General features: G+C 39.6%; 1 protein-coding gene across 1 annotated transcript in view; it reads left to right on the forward strand.

Moving 5' to 3' along the window:
- LOC128667147 (proton channel OTOP3-like) overlaps positions 1–23,553 on the forward strand; it is a 71,864-nt gene that overhangs the window by 18,860 nt on the left and 29,451 nt on the right. The window contains exon 6 of the mRNA XM_053722075.1: positions 2,572–3,821. Coding sequence (XP_053578050.1) covers positions 2,572–3,821 — 1,250 coding nt within the window. The remainder of the gene's footprint in view (positions 1–2,571; positions 3,822–23,553) is intronic.

Here is a 23,553-nt window from a genome sequence, read left to right on the forward strand (position 1 = left end):
CTAAAAGCCTGACAAGAAAACATTACTCTAGGATTGTAACGTGCCTTTACAAGCCTGACAAGAAAACATTACTCTAGGATTGTAATGTGCCTCTACAAGCCCGACAAGAAAACATTACTCTAGGATTGTAATATGCCTTTACAAGCCCGACAAGAAAACATTACTCTAGGATTGTAACGTGCCTCTACAAGCCCGACAAGAAAACATTACTCTAGGATTGTAACGTGCCTCTACAAGCCCGACAAGAAAGCATTACTCTAGGATTGTATCATGCCTCTATAAGCCCGACAAGAAAACATTACTCTAGGTTTGTAATGTGCCTCTAAAAGCCCGACAAGAAAACATTACTCTAGGATTGTAACGTGCCTTTACAAGCCTGACAAGAAAACATTACTCTAGGATTGTAACGTGCCTCTACAAGCCCGACAAGAAAACATTACTCTAGGATTGTAATATGCCTTTACAAGCCCGACAAGAAAACATTACTCTAGGATTGTAACGTGCCTCTACAAGCCCGACAAGAAAACATTACTTTAGGATTGTAACATGCCTCTACAAGCCCGACAAGAAAACATTACTCTAGGATTGTAACATGCCTCTATAAGCCCGACAAGAAAACATTACTCTAGGTTTGTAATGTGCCTCTAAAAGCCCGACAAGAAAACATTACTCTAGGATTGTAACGTGCCTTTACAAGCCTGACAAGAAAACATTGCTCTAGGATTGTAACGTGCCTCTACAAGCCCGACAAGAAAACATTACTCTAGGATTGTAATATGCCTTTACAAGCCCGACAAGAAAACATTACTCTAGGATTGTAACGTGCCTCTACAAGCCCGACAAGAAAACATTACTCTAGGATTGTAACGTGCCTCTACAAGCCCGACAAGAAAACATTACTCTAGGTTTGTAATGTGCCTCTAAAAGCCCGACAAGAAAACATTACTCTAGGATTGTAACGTGCTTCTACAAGCCTGACAAGAAAACATTACTTTAGGATTGTAACATGCCTCTACAAGCCCGACAAGAAAACATTACTCTAGGATTGTAACATGCCTCTACAAGCCCGACAAGAAAACATTACTCTAGGATTGTAACGTGCCTCTACAAGCCCGGCAAGAAAACATTACTATAGGAATGTAACGTGCCTCTATAAGCCCGACAAGAAAACATTACTCTAGGATTGTAACGTGCCTCTACAAGCCCGACAAGAAAACATTACTATAGGATTGAAACGTGCCTCTACAAGCCCGACAAGAAAACATTACTCTAGGATTGTAACGTGCCTCTACAAGCCTGACAAGAAAGCATTACTCTAGGATTGTAACGTGCCTCTACAAGCCCGACAAGAAAACATTACTATAGGATTGAAACGTGCCTCTACAAGCCCGACAAGAAAACATTACTCTAGGATTGTAACGTGCCTCTACAGGCCCGACAAGAAAACATTACTCTAGGATTGTAACATGCCTCTACAAGCCAGACAAGAAAACATTACTATAGGATTGAAACGTGCCTCTACAAGCCCGACAAGAAAACATTACTCTAGGATTGTAACGTGCCTCTACAAGCCAGACAAGAAAACATTACTCTAGGATTGTAACGTGCCTCTACAAGCCCGGCAAGAAAACATTACTCTAGGATTGTAACGTGCCTCTACAAGCCCGGCAAGAAAACATTACTCTAGGATTGTAACGTGCCTCTACAAGCCCAGCAAGAAAACATTACTCTAGGATTGTAACGTGCCTCTACAAGCCCGGCAAGAAAATATTACTCTAGGATTGTAACGTGCATTTTTCAGAAAATAAAGATGTTTGCTAATTTAAAGGGACATTAAAGAGATATAAAGCCCTTTTTGTATTATTATTCAGACAGAGCATGAGATTACAAACAACTTTCTAATTTACTTCTATTATTATTTTTTCTTCCTTTTCTTGGACTTTTGTTGAAAAGCAGGGATGTTTAGGAGCTGGACCATTTCTGGAGAACTATATGGCAGCAGTTTCGCTTGAATGTTATCTATTTCAAGAGCACTATATGGCAGCAGTTTTGCTTGAATGTTATCCATATGCAAGGGCACTATTTCCTGCCATGTAGTGCTTAAGATCCCTACCTAGATATCTCTTCAACAAAGAATATCATGGGAATTAAACAAATTTGATTTAAAAAAAAAAAAAAAAGTAAATTGAAGACTTTTTATAAACTGTATGCTCTGTTAGAATAAAAAAACAAAAATGTTTGGGTTTAATTTCTCTTGAAACCCAAATTTTTTCTTGCATGATAGAGATAGAGCATTCACTTTTACACAGCTTTCCAATGTATTTATGTTATCTAATTTGCTTTGTTTTCTTGCTATCCTTTGTTGAAGAGTATACATCGGTAGGCTCATGAGCAGCAATACACTACTGGGAGTTGACTGGGAGCCACCTAAGGAACGAGTGATAGAAATTTAATAAAGGAAGTAGGAATTAATAAAAGTCATAGAAACCATTATATACAAAACTGAGATTACAGTATTATGTTTACCCCACATTTACCCATTTCTGACCCTGTTTTTATCCCCACTCCCAGGTTTGGACATGACTTCTTGTACATGTGGAAATGACTCCCCCTGTTGGACTTTCAAGCATGGGTATGTGACTCTGTACCCTTTCAAGCTAGAATATTGTTTGATCTGCGCTTCTATGCTATTTGTCATGTGGAAAAACGTTGGCAGAAGGGAGCATGGACACTCTTCCCATCAAGAGCCTAGATTCCACCTGAAAGGGGTGGTGTATGGTCCTTTTCTTGGAGGAGCAGTTCTACTAGTGGGTCTTTGTATCTTCATTCAATACCAAGTCCAGGCATCTGCTGGCATGGCCCCACTGACATCCTTTCTATTCTATTATGCATACTGTGTCACCCTTCTGCCCATTATGATCATTTCCTGTATCATAGGCACACTCTCCCTTAGCCTAGGGGAGAAAGACAGACACATTGGACAGCACAGAGAGAAGAAAGATGACATGGCAATAGACGAGAAACACAGACTTGAAATGGAGCTGGAACAGATAGGGGAGGATATACAACATAATAAAGAGAACAATGAGTCTATACATTGTAATGGAGAGAGAGGGGAGCACTGGAATTCAAAGGAAGAAGACATCCAGGTGACAGAGGAGAACAAAGAAAACTGGAAAAATAAGAAGGGTGAGAATAGGACAGAGAATGGGGAACAGTGTGAGGTTCTTGGAGAGGACAATCAGTACATGCAAGATGATGATGATGATGACCAAAGAAAGTTGGAGCAAAGGATGGAGAACAGGCATGATGCGATGGTTGACCAAACAGCAGGGAAGAGGACAAAGTACAAAGATGGACAAGGAAAAAAGGAGCAAAGAGACATCCTGGATGGAGGCCACAAACATACTAATGTAATGGGAGATGCTAAGAACTACACTCGCAGTTTGGATATTGTTTTGCTGTTGGCAGCTGCTCTGGGACACTTCTCAATCTCCTATTTCTCTTTAGTGGCAATTGTAGCTACAAATAACTGGAATCTGTTAAATAGCCTTAATCTGGCATACTCTGTACTTATGATTTTGCAGCATATGTCTCAAAACATATTTATCATTGAGGGCCTCCGAGGAGACCATGGGAGGCCAATAAGTCCTCATCCTAACACAGAGGAGGCAGAGGAGCAGGAGGATTTGCATCGCAGAATGTCATTAATGGATCTTCGGAGAGCATCACTGGCCTATCTGCAGGACATGGGACGTCTCAGCATTAGCAGAAGATCTGTGAAGGAGATCTCACTCTTCCTTGTTCTCTGTAATATTATGGTGAGTGTGTGTTACATGATTATCATTATTGTGTTATTTTGTCACCCCACTGAATCAAATTGGTGTTAGAATGATGCTCCGTGTAGATTAGTGAAAAACTTCAAAACAACATTCACTTAGTACTACGCACACAATGGTTTGCCTCAGAGTGTCACTATGTCCCACACAAACCTTTGTGACACACTGTCACCCAGTAGCCCACTAATGGCTTTGCATCATATTGTCACATTGTCATGCAGCTTTGTGTCACAGTGGCAGTGTTTCACTTATATTTGTGTTAGTGTCCTCAATTGCCCTGCACAAATCACTATTACAACCACATTTTTAGTGACACAAAGCATTTTGCCAGTGTGAAACAGAAACATGCCAGCCAGCCTTACTCTGCCACTGAGTTTGAGGACCAGAGTAAGTAGCTAATTAGATGTAACCCTCAGACTACACACACAGACCCTAATAGTGACTAATCTGGTCATATACGTTTTGTTATTGACAACATCCATATTGGGTGATTATGAAAGAAAATTATTAGCTAATTCTAGTAAACAAACTTGTAAGATAAAATTTCATTTTTAATTAATAACATATGGAAACTTTTGACATGATTACCTATATTATACAGTCATTATAGTAAAAATAAAATTTAATTTTAGCACTAGCAACCTTGAAAGTCTATGGGGTCAAATCATAATCCATTAGAGAAAACTATCAAATGTTTTTCTATAAAAAAAAAAAAAAAATCCCCATACTCTTTAATGCTGATTTTTCCATAGAAACTCTATAAGTTTTTCTAAAAGTTTATGATTTTTCCCTTTGTGTTTAACCACCCTTTGTGTAGTTTAAACACATAGGGTCAGATAACGAGTGTCGCGTTATCAGTTATGGGCGAGTGATAATGGGTTTATCGCAGATGTTTGCACGCGTCAGGTTTTCTGCTCCTATTACAAGTTAAAAGTAAACGTGATAGATTAAGTGCAATTGATGTTAACGTGCATCGGTTTACCGCAACTTCAGAGCTCTGGTTAACTGTTTCGCAAAACACATCAAAAATACATTTAAAAGTACAGTTACACTCATAATAACACCATCTAATAAAAATGATTTAGAAACAATATTACACAACGAGGTCTCAGGTGTTAGAAAAAAAAGGCAGACAAAGGGCTTTAACATTCAGATACATACAAATACATGTTTAAATATGTATATACTGTATATATATATATATATATATATATATACTGTATATAAAAAAGTGTGTGTGTATCTATATATGTGTACATATGTATTTATATGTGTATATATGTAATTACAGATACAAGGGAGTGGAAGCCCAAAAAGTCATAGAACCCAATATCCTTCACAGTATGATATTACCCAATGGTACCACCTGTGAGCCACTTAAACCTAAAGTGTAATTGGATGTGTCAAACTGCATCAATAGCTATTGGCCTTTAGTGGTGAGCTAGGACTCTGTTGCCACAGACTGACAAAGCTTACTTCAGCGTCTCCTTCTCCCACGTTTGACTCAGCGTATTCACCTCTGTGTCTGTTAGTAGTGACGTCACTATCCGACAATTTCACGGGTACACACTCACAGGGAAATCGTTGCAGCATCAAGTGGTCCCAATACTGGTAATCCAAAGTTCAAAAAAAAGAAAGTCAAGACCTTGCTTTATAAAATCGACAAACTTTATTCCAGCATGATTAAAATAGATACAAGGAGGAACAGCACAATACAGGGGGACGTAGCAACAATGACTTACGCATTTCGGCTGAATACCGTAATCATAGCCTATGGTGCTACACCTGATTTTGACTTAAAACAGGTAACCTAAATTTCTATTGGTTTAATATTTTAAAATATTTGCACGCCCATCCTGAAAATAGTTAATCTCAACTGCTCTCAATTGACAGCAAGACTATATTTGACTAAGTGATTATTATACTGGGAAATAAGGATAAAACATATCAATAAACATATTGATCTAGAAAATCATACACAGTGATTCAAAGTTATATCAGTATTTACAATTATTGTAAAAAACACATATTGACACAATGAACCTATAAGAATGGAATACATATTACTACACTGACATTTACATATGCACATAGGTTGCAATATATTTACACGTACACAAACTCGTATCCAAAATCTCAGTGTACATATACAATGTCAGTATATAAAACAAAATAAGAACACACTCTGCAATAAAACATTGTTCAAGACATCATAGGTCAATAGATTATTTAGCAAACATGGACAAGAGAGCAAAAGGACAAGACATGACATATATTAACCACTTTAAGGGTATGTCTTTACTACCACTGTCGGTACTTGTCTCATACATCACAAGTTACTCCCAGTAGTTTATCATATCGTATCTCAAATTTAAGCCTGTTGGTATACGTGTACCCATCTTAAAAATCCAATACAACTCTCGCTTAGCCAGAAGTTGCTCTTTATTTCCCCCTCTGTTAGGTACCCTAACTTTTTCGATAGCACACCACCTGAAAGTATTGAGTTTACTACCATGTCTGGTGACAAAGTGCTGCACTAACGGTGTAGAGGATTTACCCACAGTTATGGTCGACAGATGTTCCCTAATCCTGGAGTTAATATCCCTGGTGGTTAGACCCACGTATTGTATCCCACACTGGGTGCATTCTATGAGATAAATAACATATGTCATGGTACAATTAAGACATGAAAGTATATCATAACTTTCCCAAGTGACTTTAACATAGTAACATAGTAGATAAGGTTGAAAAAAGACCGAAGTCCATCGAGTTCAACCTATACAAATCTAAAATACTTACAAAAAGCTCCAGTTAAAAAAAAAAACCATAGAATTTTTATTGTTTTAAAAGATAGATAATCCCTTTATTACTCATTCCCCAGTTTTGCATAACCAACACAGTTATAATAATGTACTTTTTACCTTTGTGATTACCTTGTATCTAGGAACCTTCTTCCAGCCCCCTGATCACATGACTGTGACTGTTTATTATCTATTGTCTTAAATTTAGCATTGTATTGTGCTAGATCTTAAATAACTTTCTGTGCCTGAACACAGTGTTATCTATATGGCCCACGTGTACTTTCTGTCTCTTTGTGTTTAAAAGAGATTTAAAAAGCATGTGATAAGAGGCAGCCCTCAAAGGCTTAGAAATTAGCATATGAGCCTATCTATGTTTAGTTTAAACTAAGAATACCAAGAGAAAAAAGCAAATTTGATGATAAAAGTAAATTGGAAAGTCAATTAAAATTAAAAGTCCTATCTGAATAATGAAAGTTTAATTTATACTTGACTGTCTCTTTAAGCTTAAATAACCCCATTAAAAGGTGACCCATTTAATACTAGCAATCATATCCATGAATTTTGTTTATATACAGAAATGTATCCAGACTATTTTTAAATGTATCTAGGGTATTGGCATTCACTACCTCCTTCGGTAATGAGTTACACAATTTTATTGCTCTTACAGTGAAAAAAACATTTCCGTTGCAGGAGATTAAATCTCTGTATATGGGCTTTGAATATATTTATATAAAGTTATCATGTCACCTCTCAAGCGCCTTTTTTCTAAAGAAAACAGACCCAGTTTGACTAGCCTCTCCTCATAGGTTCATTTCTCCAATCCCCTTTTTAGCTTTGTGGCACTTCTCTGAACTTTTTCTAGTTCTGCAATATCTTTTTTTTTTTGCGATCGTTCCCCAGAACTGCACTCCATACTCAAGGTGAGATCTTACCAGGGCTTTATATAGTGACAGAATTATGCTTTCCTCCCTTGAATCAATGCCTCTTTTAATACATGCTAGTATCTTATTAGCCTTTGAAGCCACTGCCCTGCATTGTACACCCATCTTTAGCTTGTTATCTATTACTACTCCCAAATCCCTTTCCTCCTCTGTTTGGCTAAGTCTTGTCCCATTTAAAAAATATGTTGCCTACTTCCAAAATGTAGAACCTTGCATTTTTCCCTATTAAATCTCATTTTCCTTTTACTTGCCCATAGTTCTAATTTTTGCAGATCCCTTTGTAATGAAAGTTCATCCTGCTCTGACCTAATGACCTTACTTAACTTAGTATCATCTGCAAAAATAGAGATTTTGCTATTTAATCCTTGCTCCAAGTCATTTATAAAAATATTAAAAAGAACAGGGCCCAGTACTGATCCCTGGGGGACTCCACTGATTACCTTTGTCCAATCTGAGTATGATCCATTTACTACTACTCGTTGCTCCCTATCTTTTATCCAGTTACTTCTGAGCTAACATTTTCAGCTGTTCCCAGTCCCATAATTTTGTGCATTAATCTCTCATGTGGTACTGTATCAAATGCCTTTGCAAAATCTAAGTATATCACATCAACTGATTCCCCTTTAGCTATATTTTTACTTACTTCCTCATTGAATTTAATTAGATTAGTTTGACATGATCTATTTCTCCTAAAACCATGCTGATTAGAAGTCATAATCTTGTTTACACGAATATGCTCATCAATATAATAATTTATAATCCCTTCAAATATCTACCCCCCTATTGATTTCAGACTAACTGTTCTATAGCTTCCTGGATCATCCCTGCTTCCCTTTTTGAAGAGTGGCACCACATCAGCTTTACGCCATTCCTGGGGTACCATGCCTGAGGATAATGAGTCTTGAAACATTAAGAGTAGAGGTTTGTCTATAACAGTGCTAAGTTCCTTTAACACCATTGGGTGTATTCCATCTGGGCCTGGAGTTTTATTTACCTTAATATTATCCATTTTTTTCCTGATGTCCTCTAAACATAACCCATTTAGCCACAACGACTTAGATTTTTTCTTTTTCTTTTTATAACCATATGGTATTTGTTGATATGTATATTTATTTAACAAAGTTTTGAATATTATCCATTTATCCTCTGTATTTTTATTAGAGAATACATTGTCCCAATTTATATTATTTAATAATTTCCTTAAATTGTTGAATTTTGCTTTCTTGAAATTAAAAGTCTTAGTTAAACCTTTAAGACATTTCATATGAAAAGAGATTTCAAATGTGACCATGTTATGATCACTGTTACCCAAATTTTCTTTGAATTCTATGTTTGATATTATATCTGTATTGTTTGATAGCACTAAATCCAATATAGTTTTACTCCTAGTTGGCTCCTCTATTAATTGTGACAAGACGCTATCCCTGAGAACATTTAAAAATCTATCCCCCTATCTATCAGGGTAGTTAAAATCTCCCATAATTACAGCACTGTTATTAGCAGCCTTACCTATTTGGATAAGTAGTTTCCTCTGGGTCACTAATTTTTGGGGGCTTGTAGCATGTTCCTAGTAATATTTTTTTAGGATTTTTTTCCCCACTCTTTATTTCAACCCACAGGGTCTCTACATTGTCACTTGTATCATAAATATCTTCCCTTATTGTAGGTTTAAGGTTAGGTTTAATTTACATGCATATTCCTCCACCCCTTTTATTATTCCTGTCCCTCCTAAATAAAGTATACCCCTCTAAGTTAACTGCCCAGTCATCTGAATCATCCCACCAAGTTTCAGTTATACTGATAACATCATAGTCCTCTTCTGCAACTAAGAGCGTCAGCTCCCCCATTTTACCTGTCATGCTTCTTGCATTTGTTGTCATATATTTAATTTTAATGTGCTTTCTGCTGCTACTTGGTGTGCTTTCCTCTATACTTTCTAATGTTACATTTCTTAAGTCATCCCTTCCTTGAGATATTAAGGGAGTGACATATTCACAGACTGATCTCTCTGTTCTATTGTGTTTTAACTGACCCTCCCCCCTTTGCCTAGTTTAAAAGGTTCTCTAAACGTGCTACCATCCTTTCCCCCAGCTCACCAGCACCCATGTCATTCAGGTGCAATCCATCCTTACTGTACAAATTGTACCCTAGTGAAAAATCAGCCCAGTGTTCTAAAAAAGTCAAACCCCTCATTTTTACACCGTGTTTTTAACCATGAATTAACAGACCTTAGCTCCTTCTGCCTTACTGAGTTAGGACACGGCACTGGTAATATCTCAGAAAATATTACTTTGGAGGTCCTTGCTTTAAGCTTGATACCTAACTCCCTGAAGTCATTTTTTAGGACTCTCCATCTCCCACCGATTCCTCCATTGGTACCAATATGCACCATGATTGCAGGATCAGACCCACATCCCTCTAACAATCTATCAATACGCTCCACAATATGCCTAATATGAGCTCCTGGAAGACAGCAAACTGTTCTATTTAAAGGGTCTGGATGACAAATTACCCTATCAATCTTCCTAATAATAGAGTCTCCTATCACCAACATCTGCCTCAGGCACTGACTTGTATGCCTCTCTTCCATGACTGAAGGACTGTTAACTATAGTATGCCCCTCTACCATTTCTGAAGGACTGCCCACCATAGTATGCTGCTCTTCCACAACTAAAGGACTGTTCACTATACTAGGCAAAACAGCCCTCTCTGACACTGCCACCCCTGAACTGATATCCCCAACATCTTCACTTAATCTGGCAAATCTATTGGGGTGTACCAGCTCAGAACTGGCCTGTCTTTAGATGAAAACTTTTTGGTCACTAAAACATATTCGCATGGTTTGCATTTTTTATGTCCACATCTGAACATGCCTACATGCGTGAGCCAAGAGCTAGTGGTGGATGTTATAGGTCGCAATTGGGTAGGTGCAAGAATAGACCCCAGAGTTTTACATTTTTTATATGAACATCTAATTCCCTTTTCAACCACATCTGTTAAACCATTGTCTGCCGCTAATAGTGGGAAATGTTTTTTTACAATTCCAAAAATTTGCTTGTACTGAGCACTGTATCTTGTTACAAAATGAAGTCCCTCAAAGTTAGTGGCATGTTCTCTAGTAGGCCCCTGTCACAGTAAGTAATCCCTTCGTATAGACTGTACATTGTGTTTGGCTCGTGTCACGTCTCTTTTGGGATACTGTCTGGTTAGCAACCTGCCTTCCAATTGTTCTGACTCTTTGAAAAAATCTGTCTCCTCACTACAATTGCGCCTGATCCTGGTGAATTGACACTTTGCTACCGCATATGTCACATGCTTAGGGGGGCAGCTTGTCAAGGTCAAGAAAATTGATCTGAGATGGATTAGATTCATGGGTGAACCATAAACCCAGATTGTTACAATTTAGGTAGTGCATAAAGGGTTCAATAGTGTCCACCAGGCGTGTCCAAATCAAAAGCAGGTCATCTATAAAGCATTTATACATCATTATGTGTGACCTGTAGGGATTCCCCTCTCCAAAGATGTGCACCATCTCCCACCATCCGCAGGGCCACCATCAGGGGGTGAATAGGGTGATTCCTGTCAGGGGCCCAGTGGGCCCCATGAGGCAAGCACAACTATTATTTAAAAAAAAAAATATATATATATATATATATATATATTTATTATTATTATTTTTTTACATTTTGGCAGCCACCAGAGGGTGCTACAGCAGAGTGCCATTGAGCATGGAAAATGTTATTACAAGGAGTAAAACATTACCATTTGAGAGGATTTCTGAGTGTGCACTAAACCACTATGCACAGTGTGAGACAGACTTAGCACTTCAGTTTGTACAGTGTGTGCAGAGTCAGGCGGCAGATCACTTTCATTTGCAGAGTAGGTAGGACTTACTTAGTAAATGTTTTTTATTTATTTGTGCAATTTCAGATTGTAACTTCAGTGTGGTAGTTGTGTGGCGGGCCAGGGCTCCATAATTTTTTTTTTTAACAATATGCAGCAGTGTAGTTAGGATTATTTGACAATGCTGTAGAAATTCTATATTTAAAACCATGCAGAAATGTTGGCTCCTCAATACACAAATGGTAGGTGCCCTTTTGACAAATATGATTTTTTTTATATTTACATTACATTCCAGTTTACTGCCCCTTTATGCAAGGACTTTCCAGATGCCAGGAGGCATTTTATCTAAGATTTTTTCATCTGCATAAAATGTTATACTCTCAGGCTAAGATTGCTCAGTGTTTGAAATGAGACAGGTTAACTTAACACTGTCCAGTTTACTCAACAGCTGTTTTTTTTTTAACAATATGCAGCAGTGTAGTTAGGATTATTTGACAATGCTGTAGAAATTCTATATTTAAAACCATGCAGAAATGTTGGCTCCTCAATACACAAATGGTAGGTGCCCTTTTGACAAATATGATTTTTTTTATATTTACATTACATTCCAGTTTACTGCCCCTTTATGCAAGGACTTTCCAGATGCCAGGAGGCATTTTATCTAAGATTTTTTCATCTGCATAAAATGTTATACTCTCAGGCTAAGATTGCTCAGTGTTTGAAATGAGACAGGTTAACTTAACACTGTCCAGTTTACTCAACAGCTGTCCAGTTTACTCAACAGCTTAAAATACATACAAACAAGCCTAAATCCTGCATTTGACCAGATTTAATGGTAAGAGACCTAGTTCCACAGCTTATGGTTCCACCAAGACCATATAGAGTACAGCATTTTCAAAATCCAAAAGTACAGCTGACAGATGGGAACATTTGTAAACCAGATATGAAGTTGTGCTCTTGGTTGGGGAAAATGGGGGGAACCCCAAACATATGTCAACCTTTCAAACATACTTTTCTTCATTTACCCATTCTGACAGACCAATAATGTACAATTTTGAATTCACAAAATTATTTTTGTTTGCACATTTACAAATATGAATCTTTAAAAAGTGATTTCTTAATTTCTGCTATTTTTTTATCATGCATGTGACACACTATTGATTTAGGGGATGGCAATATGCAGAAATTTTACCTCCTGTGTTTTGTGGGTGTCTGTGTTTATGTCTTTGTGCTTTTGTTGGTGTGTATATGAATGTGTATATTTTTTCTGTGGATCTCTCTGTGAGGGTTTGTGTGTGTGTGTGTGTGTGTGTGTGTTTGTGTCTTTATGTGTTTTCTGAGGCTGTCTCTGTCTCCTTTTTTGACAAAACTGTAGTCTACCTCATTACTTGTCAGGTCAATGTAAACAAGTGCTGAGTGTCTGTGTCTGAGATTGTTTGTGTGTTTCTTTGCTTGTCTGCTAGAGTGTCTATATGTGAAAACTTATGTGTGTCTGTGTTTTTGTGTGTTACTAACTTTACAACATTTCCAAGTTTGACTACACTTAATAATAAAGTGCATATACATTTTAGTCACTTGGTCAAAAATTGCACATGTCAAAGGGGGGGGGGGGGCTGATCAATGGTTAAGTAAGGGGCCCCAAAATTTCTAGTGGCGGCCCTGACCATCTGAGATATAGGTTTGCATATGATGAGGCAAATTTTGCTCCCATCACTGTGCCACACCTTTGGAGAAAGAAATCTCCCTTAAAATTGTGAGATAGTAAAAATTCAGTGACCCTAAGGATACATTCTTGAAATTCCCTGGTATATTGGGTCAAATGTTGCAAAGAAAATTTAATAGCCTGAAGACCCCTGCCATGAGGGATAGAGGAATACAGGGAGACTGCATTAATTGTAAGCCAGGTGTAGTCATTGCTCCAATATACTTCTTCTATAGGATTTGGAACATACTTTGTATTTTTTATATGGGAGGCTAAGGTGACCACAAGTGGCTGTAAAATTGAGTCAAGCCATTGGGACGTGCGCTCTAAGAGTGAGTCAATACCACTAACTATGGGGCGACCCTGGACTTCCGTGAAATTTTTATGTACCTTAGGTAGATGGTGAAACCACAGGATTCTGGGAAATTCTACATCCATATAGGCAGCAGAAACCCGTGTTCCACACCATCATCCAAGATATGTCTCAATTCTGTCCTAAATCTCCCAGTAGGATCCCCCATAAGTCTAGTGTATTCACTCGGATTGTTCAATTGGTGCACTGCTTCCGCAACATAATACTCCCTCTATTCATGACAACCACTGACCCACCCTTGTCAGCAGGACATATGACAAGTGTTTTGTTCTATTATAGGGCTCTCATAACTTCTCTTTGATTCCTCATTAAATTCTGTTTACATTTTTCTGATTTTGTTTTGTTCATAAGGGCTATTAGGTCTCTTTCTATCCTAGACTGAAATGTCTCTATGATACTTTGTATGGGATAAAAACGTGCCTTGTTTTTAAAAGTCTTCCCTTTGTTTATATGTCCCAATTCACCATTAAGATTCCAACATCTGAAGAGTTGTTAAATCACAATTTTCTTTAAAAGATGTAAAACTAATATCGAAAGCTGGGGTTTGCAGAATTACATCATCAGAAGCTGCCTCCATTCCCCCAAAATGCTTTTTTAGGGTAACATTCCTTATCAGTCGATTTACATCTAGTAAAGTTTGAAATATATCGAACTCAGTGGTAGGAGAGAAGCCTAAACCCAAACTAAGTAGCTGTTCCTGTTCAGGTGTTAACTGAGTACTAGAGAGGTTTATCACATTCATCATTTGTACCTGCTCTGGGGTCGATTCCCCCTGAGTTGATATCTTTCCTGTATGTTTGCTATTCGTTGTAGCTGTGTTTGTGTGTTTGACCCCCCCCCCATAGGTTCCTGGTCCACCGGAAAAACAATATCTAGTTCCGATATGGGTAATGGGTACATTCGTTTATGGGTAATTAGCTAGGGGCACTGCACTGGTTACGGGGCCCTGTGTGTATTTGCTCCCCCCATATGTCTCCTTAGGTATTACTACCATTGTAGTTGGTGCCACACTATAATTTCCCATCCTCTCTGGGCTTTTAAGTATGCCAGATTTACCTTGGTTAGAGGCAACATTTCTAATAGTTTTATTCTTATCTGAGGAACATTCAGTCTCACTATCTGAAAAAGACACTGTTTTCCTGCCTCTACATCTCCTATTTCTATTCCTGTTCTTAGGATGAGGCTGGTTACGTCTGAATTCATTGCGCTTTTTTTTTTTTATTATTATTATTTTTTTTTTTTTATTCCAGATATACACCGATTCAGACTGCTAATCAATTTTATCCCTCATGAATTTTATGTGTTTATTTTCCATTATAATGGATGTATGATTTTCTAGATCGATATGTTTATTGATATGTTTTATTCTTATTTTCCAGTATAATAATCACAGTCAAATATAGTCTTGCTGTCAATTAAGAGCAGTTGAGATTAACTATTTTCAGGATGGGCATGCAAATATTTTTAAATAGTTAGCCAATAGAAATTTAGATTACCTGTTTTAAGTCAGAATCAGGTGTAGCACCATAGGCTATGATTACAGCACTCAGCTGAAACGCATAAGCCATTGGTGCTACGTCCCCCTGTATTGTGCTGTTCTTCCTTGGATCTATTTTAATCATGTTGGAATAAAGTGTGTCGATTTTTTCCAAGCAAGGTCCTGCCTTTCTTTTCTTGAACTATATGTAATTACAGTCATACATACACATTTAAACATATAAATATGTTTGTACACATATATAGACATATAAGTACATTGCAGTTAAAGCAATAGTCTAGTCAAAATTAAATTTTCATGATTCAGATAGAGCAAGCAATTTTAAGCAACTTTCTAATTTACTCCTATTATCAAGTTTTCTTTGTTCTCTTGGTATATTTATTTGAATGTAAGCTTAGGAGCCAGCCCATTTTTGATTGATTGGAGGCTACATTTAGACACCAATTAGAAAGCGCTACCCAGGTGCTAAACCAAAATTGGGCCAGCTCCTAAGCTTACATTCTTGCTTTTTCAAATAAATATACCAAGAGAACGAAGAAAAATTGATAATAGGAGTAAATTAGAAAGTTGCTTAAAATTGCTGCTCTACCTGAATCATGAAAGTTTAATTTTGACAACACTATCCCTTAAAGTAGATGAAAACATGAAAAAAGATATTTATGCAATATTTATGTTTAATAAAGTGTTATACTGTGTATTTACTGTAAGTATTTCAAATTCCAATGTTCTGAATATGTTCTAAGTATTTGTAAATACATATTAATATATATATATGTATACCAATATATTTATTGTTTGTGTATGTATGTGTTTATATAAGGACTTCGAATGAGGGACATATATGTAGTTTTTTTGTACACCTTGTTTATATACATATGATATACACTTGATACACGATTTAGATATTTTACACTTTATTTGTTTGTTTAAGATCACATTTTCTGTCAATTGGTACAGTCCTGATAGGTTTGCACACGGCCTCCATTCATTGGTGGCCTCTTTAGGGGAGGGCTTAACAGGCCTTTATTAGTTTGTTTGTTTGCAGTTTCTGTTGGTCAGAGGAAGGGACGCTATTTGTCCCGAAACGTCACTAATAAATTTCATTTGAACTGTTATCTGAAGACCAGTGAGTGCTTTTTTCAATTTTGCTGATGAATTTTCCTACAGAGCACCCTGGTAGTTGATGGTAGCTGGTGAGAGTGCATATACCCTTTCTTCCATTTTGGCTATATATATATATATATATATATATATATATATATATATATATATATATATATACAGGGAGTGCAGAATTATTAGGCAAATGAGTATTTTGACCACATCATCCTCTTTATGCATGTTTTGTTACTCCAAGCTGTATAGGCTCGAAAGCCTACTACCAATTAAGCATATTAGGTGATGTGCATCTCTGTAATGAGAAGGGGTGTGGTCTAATGACATCAACACCCTATATCAGGTGTGCATAATTATTAGGCAACTTCCTTTCCTTTGGCAAAATGGGTCAAAAGAAGGACTTGACAGGCTCAGAAAAGTCAAAAATAGTGAGATATCTTGCAGAGGGATGCAGCACTCTTAAAATTGCAAAGCTTCTGAAGCGTGATCATCGAACAATCAAGCGTTTCATTCAAAATAGTCAACAGGGTCGCAAGAAGCGTGTGGAAAAACCAAGGCACAAAATAACTGCCCATGAACTGAGAAAAGTCAAGCGTGCAGCTGCCAAGATGCCACTTGCCACCAGTTTGGCCATATTTCAGAGCTGCAACATCACTGGAGTGCCCAAAAGCACAAGGTGTGCAATACTCAGAGACATGGCCAAGGTAAGAAAGGCTGAAAGACGACCACCACTGAACAAGACACACAAGCTGAAACGTCAAGACTGGGCCAAGAAATATCTCAAGACTGATTTTTCTAAGGTTTTATGGACTGATGAAATGAGAGTGAGTCTTGATGGGCCAGATGGATGGGCCCGTGGCTGGATTGGTAAAGGGCAGAGAGCTCCAGTCCGACTCAGATGCCAGCAAGGTGGAGGTGGAGTACTGGTTTGGGCTGGTATCATCAAAGATGAGCTTGTGGGGCCTTTTCGGGTTGAGGATGGAGTCAAGCTCAACTCCCAGTCCTACTGCCAGTTTCTGGAAGACACCTTCTTCAAGCAGTGGTACAGGAAGAAGTCTGCATCTTTCAAGAAAAACATGATTTTCATGCAGGACAATGCTCCATCACACGCGTCCAAGTACTCCACAGTGTGGCTGGCAAGAAAGGGTATAAAAGAAGAAAATCTAATGACATGGCCTCCTTGTTCACCTGATCTGAACCCCATTGAGAACCTGTGGTCCATCATCAAATGTGAGATTTACAAGGAGGGAAAACAGTAGACCTCTCTGAACAGTGTCTGGGAGGCTGTGGTTGCTGCTGCACGCAATGTTGATGGTGAACAGATCAAAACACTGACAGAATCCATGGATGGCAGGCTTTTGAGTGTCCTTGCAAAGAAAGGTGGCTATATTGGTCACTGATTTGTTTTTGTTTTGTTTTTGAATGTCAGAAATGTATATTTGTGAATGTTGAGATGTTATATTGGTTTCACTGGTAAAAATAAATAATTGAAATGGGTATATATTTGTTTTTTGTTAAGTTGCCTAATAATTATGCACAGTAATAGTCACCTGCACACACAGATATCCCCCTAAAATAGCTAAAACTAAAAACAAACTAAAAACTACTTCCAAAAATATTCAGCTTTGATATTAATGAGTTTTTTGGGTTCATTGAGAACATGGTTGTTGTTCAATAATAAAATTAATCCTCAAAAATACAACTTGCCTAATAATTCTGCACTCCCTGTATTTGTGCAAATTTTTTTTATATATATAGTAGATAGAAGACAGCACTCACTGGTCTTAAATAATGCAATAAATGCTTTTAATTAAGTGACGTTTCGGGAAATTCTCCCCGTGAGTAGTGTGTTTTTTTTCCCACTTTTTTGCCACATAGACTTTTATGGGGGAAATACCTTATCGCGCGCGTGATATCCTAAGTTTGGCTTTTTTCACACGTAAGGTTAGCGAACAGTTTACTTAATATGTGTGGAACCCAACGCGTGCAAAAAGTTTACTTCTAGCACAGTTAACGCTCGAGCGAGAGCATTGAATAGTGCTCCACTTGTAATCTTGCCCATATACATTTAGGGTCGCTAGTGCTAAGCTCTAACATAGCTCATGCATTTATTTTCACCCATTAAGCCGTTGGGGTCTGAAGATTTTAATCCTTTTATGGGTACTTTTCCTTGCAAGCAAGGATTGGGGTCTAGCTGTGTCCATGTCAATCTCTTGAGTAAGAGTAGTGGTGACTTTTAGCAGTTAAAAGGCGGTGAGGAAGTCTTTGCTTTACTTTTAACACTTTGCTAGCCCTTTGCAGAAAGCCAGAGTTGGTTACTCTGTTCTTTCTTTTCCTACAGGTCTATGACAGGGAGTGAAGCGGCTGTCAAATCTAAGGATCAGCATCTATCATGCAAATGGATCTAAGGTATGTGCTTTTGCCTTCTAGGTACAGAAGGATAGCAGCACTTAGGAGGTTAATCCTCTTTTCAGATCCTTCATTTGGGACTTAATACTCCTTATTAGTTAAGGATTTATATTAAGGACATGGCACTTGGGTATTTTTATTAGTATGGGTACGGTCAGATCATATGAGGAGTTTCACTTGGCCAGGGGAGTTTAGGGGTTAACAGTAAAGGAGTTCTTTATTGGTTACCTCCCATTTAATTACGCTTCTAGGTTAGAGGCTTACATTTTTATTTGACATTATTGGGCTACCGGATTAACATATATTCAGTTTAACGGTCTTAATACCTTAGCCGTTGTTAAACTGCAGTTTTTCGCACTATTTTTAGAGAGGTGTAAATTTATGTGTCACAGTTTACTTTCTGAGACCGCACTTCGGCTTTTACAAAGCAGAGTGGTTATAGAGTTAGTGCAGCCATCTTTGACTCTTGTTACGGTTGCCTCCAGGCTGGCTGGAAGTTGGACCGTAGAAAAGGATGCTCCTAGCGCTCACCAAAGGAGCAGCAGCACCGTGGACACTATAACTACTGCGTAGCCACCATCAGTAATGCAGACTATATGAACCACCGCTGCTGGGCTGGTATCTCGCCGTCTGCTCTGCACCCTGGACCTACGACCAGGCTCCAGTAGGCGAACCTCTTCCTTCTGTAGCAATCCCTGTAGCTAAGGGAGTATGAAAAACATAGCAATCCCTGTAGTGATTATAAGCTGTCCCCTACAAACATGAGTCAAAGCTGCAAGTTAGAGGGTCAAAAATAGGTCTGATGTGCTGGAGCACACAGCCTCCTTTTTATTGAGGTTACATGCAAACAGGACACTCTCAGGGGGAGGCATAAAATCCCCCATCACACATTTGATATTAGATAGAGAGACACTCCCTTTGACAGGCCACAACATTTACTTCAGCAGATAACATTACACACAATAAAACAATGCAGTCCACCTTATCAATACTAGTCTGATTAGACAATGGGAAAGTTGATCACTAAACCTAATTAGAGCTAATCCCAGCAGACTTGTATTTAGAATAGGTTTCTTGAAGCTGAACAAAATGTAACTCTTAATGGCACACAATGAAACTGAACCAAGTGGGAGAAAGCCAGGGACAAGTCATTTCACAGGTCTGGGGACATAGTCTTAAAGGGGGCATTGTTCACCACGTAGTACTGGCCTGTAAGTTCCAGGTTGTAGGATGAAAGTGTAGCATCCTCGGCCTTCCTGGCGCAGCTGGGCAAATAGCTGATGGTACTTGGGGGGCAGAGGCCAGCGGCACTCTGCCCTGGTGCCAGCGCTTCTGCTGGGGTGAGGGGTTTGCAGGCCAGTCCTGTAACAAGGACAAGGTCTGTAGGGCAGAGGCCAGCAGCGCTCTGTCCTGATGCCAGCTCTTCTGCTTGGGGAATTGGGGCATAGTCCTGCCCAGTGGCAAAGGGAACGTGGGGGTCAGTGGGGGTTAACATCTCCACTGTTAACCCTGGGCCCAAGTTAGGAGTTAGCTGGGGAGGGGGAGATTGGCTTACCTCCTCCTCCTGATACTCCGGCGGCCGTTGGGAAGGGAGGTCGATGCTCTCCGCTTCCTGTGGAACATGCTGCGGCTGGGGAGAGAGACCGGTTGTCTCCTCTCCCTGGAAAGCACACTCCGGCTGGGGAGGGAGGTCGATGCTCTCCCCTCCCTGTAGCTGGGTCTGTCGCTGGGTATCTGGGCCGCCTGCCCAGCATCCCTGTAGGGCCGGTAGAGAGACTGCGGTCCCATCTCCACCTGCCTGCTGGGGGTCCTCCCAGGACCAGTCTATGAGGCCTGCTGCCTCTGGTATCTCTGGTTGGGGTTGGGGAAGGAGACCGGTTGTCTCTTCCCTCTGCACAGTATACTGCCGCTGGGGAGGGAGGTCGCTGCTCTCCTCTCCCTGTGGAATATGCTGCGGCTGGGGAGAGAGACCAGGTGTCCATACCCTCAAACTCCACAGTTGGCGCTCAAAGGCTCGTGCCGCTTCGTTCTCAGTAGCCAATTCCCGGATGAGGCGACTGACTACCTCCTGTGCAGGGTCTGGACCATATCGGACTAGCCGCCTCTTTACCTCTGGAACGAAATCAGCGCCCTCATAGCGACGGATCAGGTTGAGGTGCTCTTCACAGGGTTCTGACCAGTGTCTTGTCAGCTCCATGCTGCTGTAGGTAGGGACGCTGCGCAGTGGCTAGCGTTGCCCTCAATTACTCTCTTACGATACCAGTGCTGTTGTGGTGCTGCTCCTTGCGCTAGGACGCGATCCCACCGCTGCCGCCAGGCTGGCTGGAAGTTGGACCGTAGAAAAGGATGCTCCTAGCGCTCACCAAAGGAGCAGCAGCACCGTGGACACTATAACTACTGCGTAGCCACCATCAGTAATGCAGACTATATGAACCACCGCTGCTGGGCTGGTATCTCGCCGTCTGCTCTGCGCCCTGGACCTACGACCAGGCTCCAGTAGGCGAACCTCTTCCTTCTGTAGCAATCCCTGTAGCTAAGGGAGTATGAAAAACATAGCAATCCCTGTAGTGATTATAAGCTGTCCCCTACAAACATGAGTCAAAGCTGCAAGTTAGAGGGTCAAAAATAGGTCTGATGTGCTTGAGCACACAGCCTCCTTTTTATTGAGGTTACATGCAAACAGGACACTCTCAGGGGGAGGCATAAAATCCCCCATCACACATTTGATATTAGATAGAGAGACACTCCCTTTGACAGGCCACAACATTTACTTCAGCAGATAACATTACACACAATAAAACAATGCAGTCCACCTTATCAATACTAGTCTGATTAGACAATGGGAAAGTTGATCACTAAACCTAATTAGAGCTAATCCCATCAGACTTGTATTTAGAATAGGTTTCTTGAAGCTGAACAAAATTTAACTCTTAATGGCACACAATGAAACTGAACCAAGTGGGAGAAAGCCAGGGACAAGTCATTTCACAGGTCTGGGGACATAGTCTTAAAGGGGGCATTGTTCACCAAAGTCACAATATGTCCCCAGACGGTTCTTAAAGGGCCATACACACCCAATAAAAGTTAATAGGTTTTCAGGGGCACAATCTTCCAGGGGCCATAGTCATGTGGAAGGAGGCTGGCAAATAGGCTTCTCCAAAATCCAGGGAAGCAGGGCAATTTTCCATTTAAAGGGCCAGTTACAAACAGCAGTTTGTAACAACTCTGCTTGGACATTTTCTGAATCGCTTCTGTTAATCAGCTCACCGGATTCCCAGAGGAGAAAATCACTTCTAGAGAGTTTTCTCTTACTAATGGGACATTTTTTTCTGTCCAGCAGGAGCCTCAGGCATCTGAGGCATTTTTCTTTAAAGTTCAACTTAAAATTGATTGTAGTATTTCATATCTACTAATTAAACTGTAATACGTTTGTAGCACAGGCTGAAAATTGCTCTCTAAAACATTGCATTTTTGTGGCTAAACTGATAGCTCACAGAGACTGGAGGAGAGACTCTATTGGTTACTGCTGTAGCTAAGGAGGAAGCCCACCCCTAACAACGAAGGCAAGCAAGGACTGGAGGAAAGAGGAGAGTGGTTATTTGATCAGAGAGGCCGTTTTTTAAAATACGTTTTAGTTGTTTGTTTTGGGGAGAAGGGAGAAAGCCTGGCACAGCAGGATTAACAGCAAATCCTTCACCACAGACACCTTTCAGCAGAGAAATGAGACAGAAAGTGAAAAATCCTGCTCCCTTAATGGTAATGCACCTCGTTCTGAATGTGGATCACCACATCAGTTAATGTTGTTTACTCTGTGACACTTTGCGAACATTCTCTTTCCATCCTGTGGATTACAAATATTGTTTTACCAGAGTACTCAACCACAGAATTTAAAGGGCCCCAACGCATGCAGACTTTGGGTGTGTGTAAGATACCCACTAGCCAGTGGTTAGTTAGAACCTATCAGACTTAGATAGGCTATTATAGTCAGCTATATTACTTTTAGATACTAATTGAACAGTATTGCTGTATTGTGTATTTGACAGTTTTGTTCACCACTCGCTCAGTGCATTTCAGGCAAGGCCTCTGAATGGCGGTTAAAGTGAACGAACCTAAGTCCTGAATTATTTCCCTGAGCTGTTTAATAATATTGCATTTGATATTGTTATTCTGTTATTCAGTTTATATTTATTTGTTTGCTTCTATCTCTTCTTTTTAGGGCTTATTGTTAGTTAAAGCCCATTCAAAAGTGTAAACGGTGTATTCGTGTCACTTCGGTTTAGGTTCAGGTGAGTCATAACTGGTGTGGAACAGAAGGCCCGTATATTACAGCGGCCCTTACGGGGATAGCGCTACATGAAGGGGACTCATCCGGGATAAATTTTGGTCCCTGTAACAGAGTGATGACTACCTCTATCAGCCAAGTCACCATGATGGACCCTGGTACTGCTGCCAAGTGGTGTGAAGAGCAAAATGGCAGGCCGTGGCTCTGTGTAATTATGTGTCTCACTGACGCCACCTAGACTAAGATACAGTTTCAACAAGTAATGTCAGCTTTGATACCTGATCAGAAAACATTCATATTGGACCTGAAAGTTGATCAGGCAGTCTCTCGCACTTATACTCTGCTAGAATGGAAAAGAGGGATCCCAACCTGTTTCCAGGGAGTTAGCATAAAGTTACCAGGGGACCTCGAAGCTCAGCTTATACAGCCAAATATGCTGGATGACCACCCTGAAAGTACCAGCCCAATAATATCAGGTTCAGGAGTATCAGCTACCACTTCCACCTCAACCATAGGGTTACCTCATGCTACATTCTTTACCACTATGGGAAAGCTGGTGGAAACGTTGGCCCGAAATTCAGCCGCGTCTGCCAATTATGGATATCGCAAGTTGCGGTTCTATTCTTGTAAGGTCCCTGTGCCATCTGGGAAAGAGGACTTTGAAACCTGGATAAATCAGGCAGTGCAGGCTGTGGAAGAATGGAAAGCTGCTGACACAGTAAAAAGACAAAGGTTAATTGAGAGCCTTC

This window comes from Bombina bombina, chromosome 1 (genome assembly GCF_027579735.1).
Source record: "Bombina bombina isolate aBomBom1 chromosome 1, aBomBom1.pri, whole genome shotgun sequence".
NCBI classification, from domain to species: domain Eukaryota; kingdom Metazoa; phylum Chordata; class Amphibia; order Anura; family Bombinatoridae; genus Bombina; species Bombina bombina.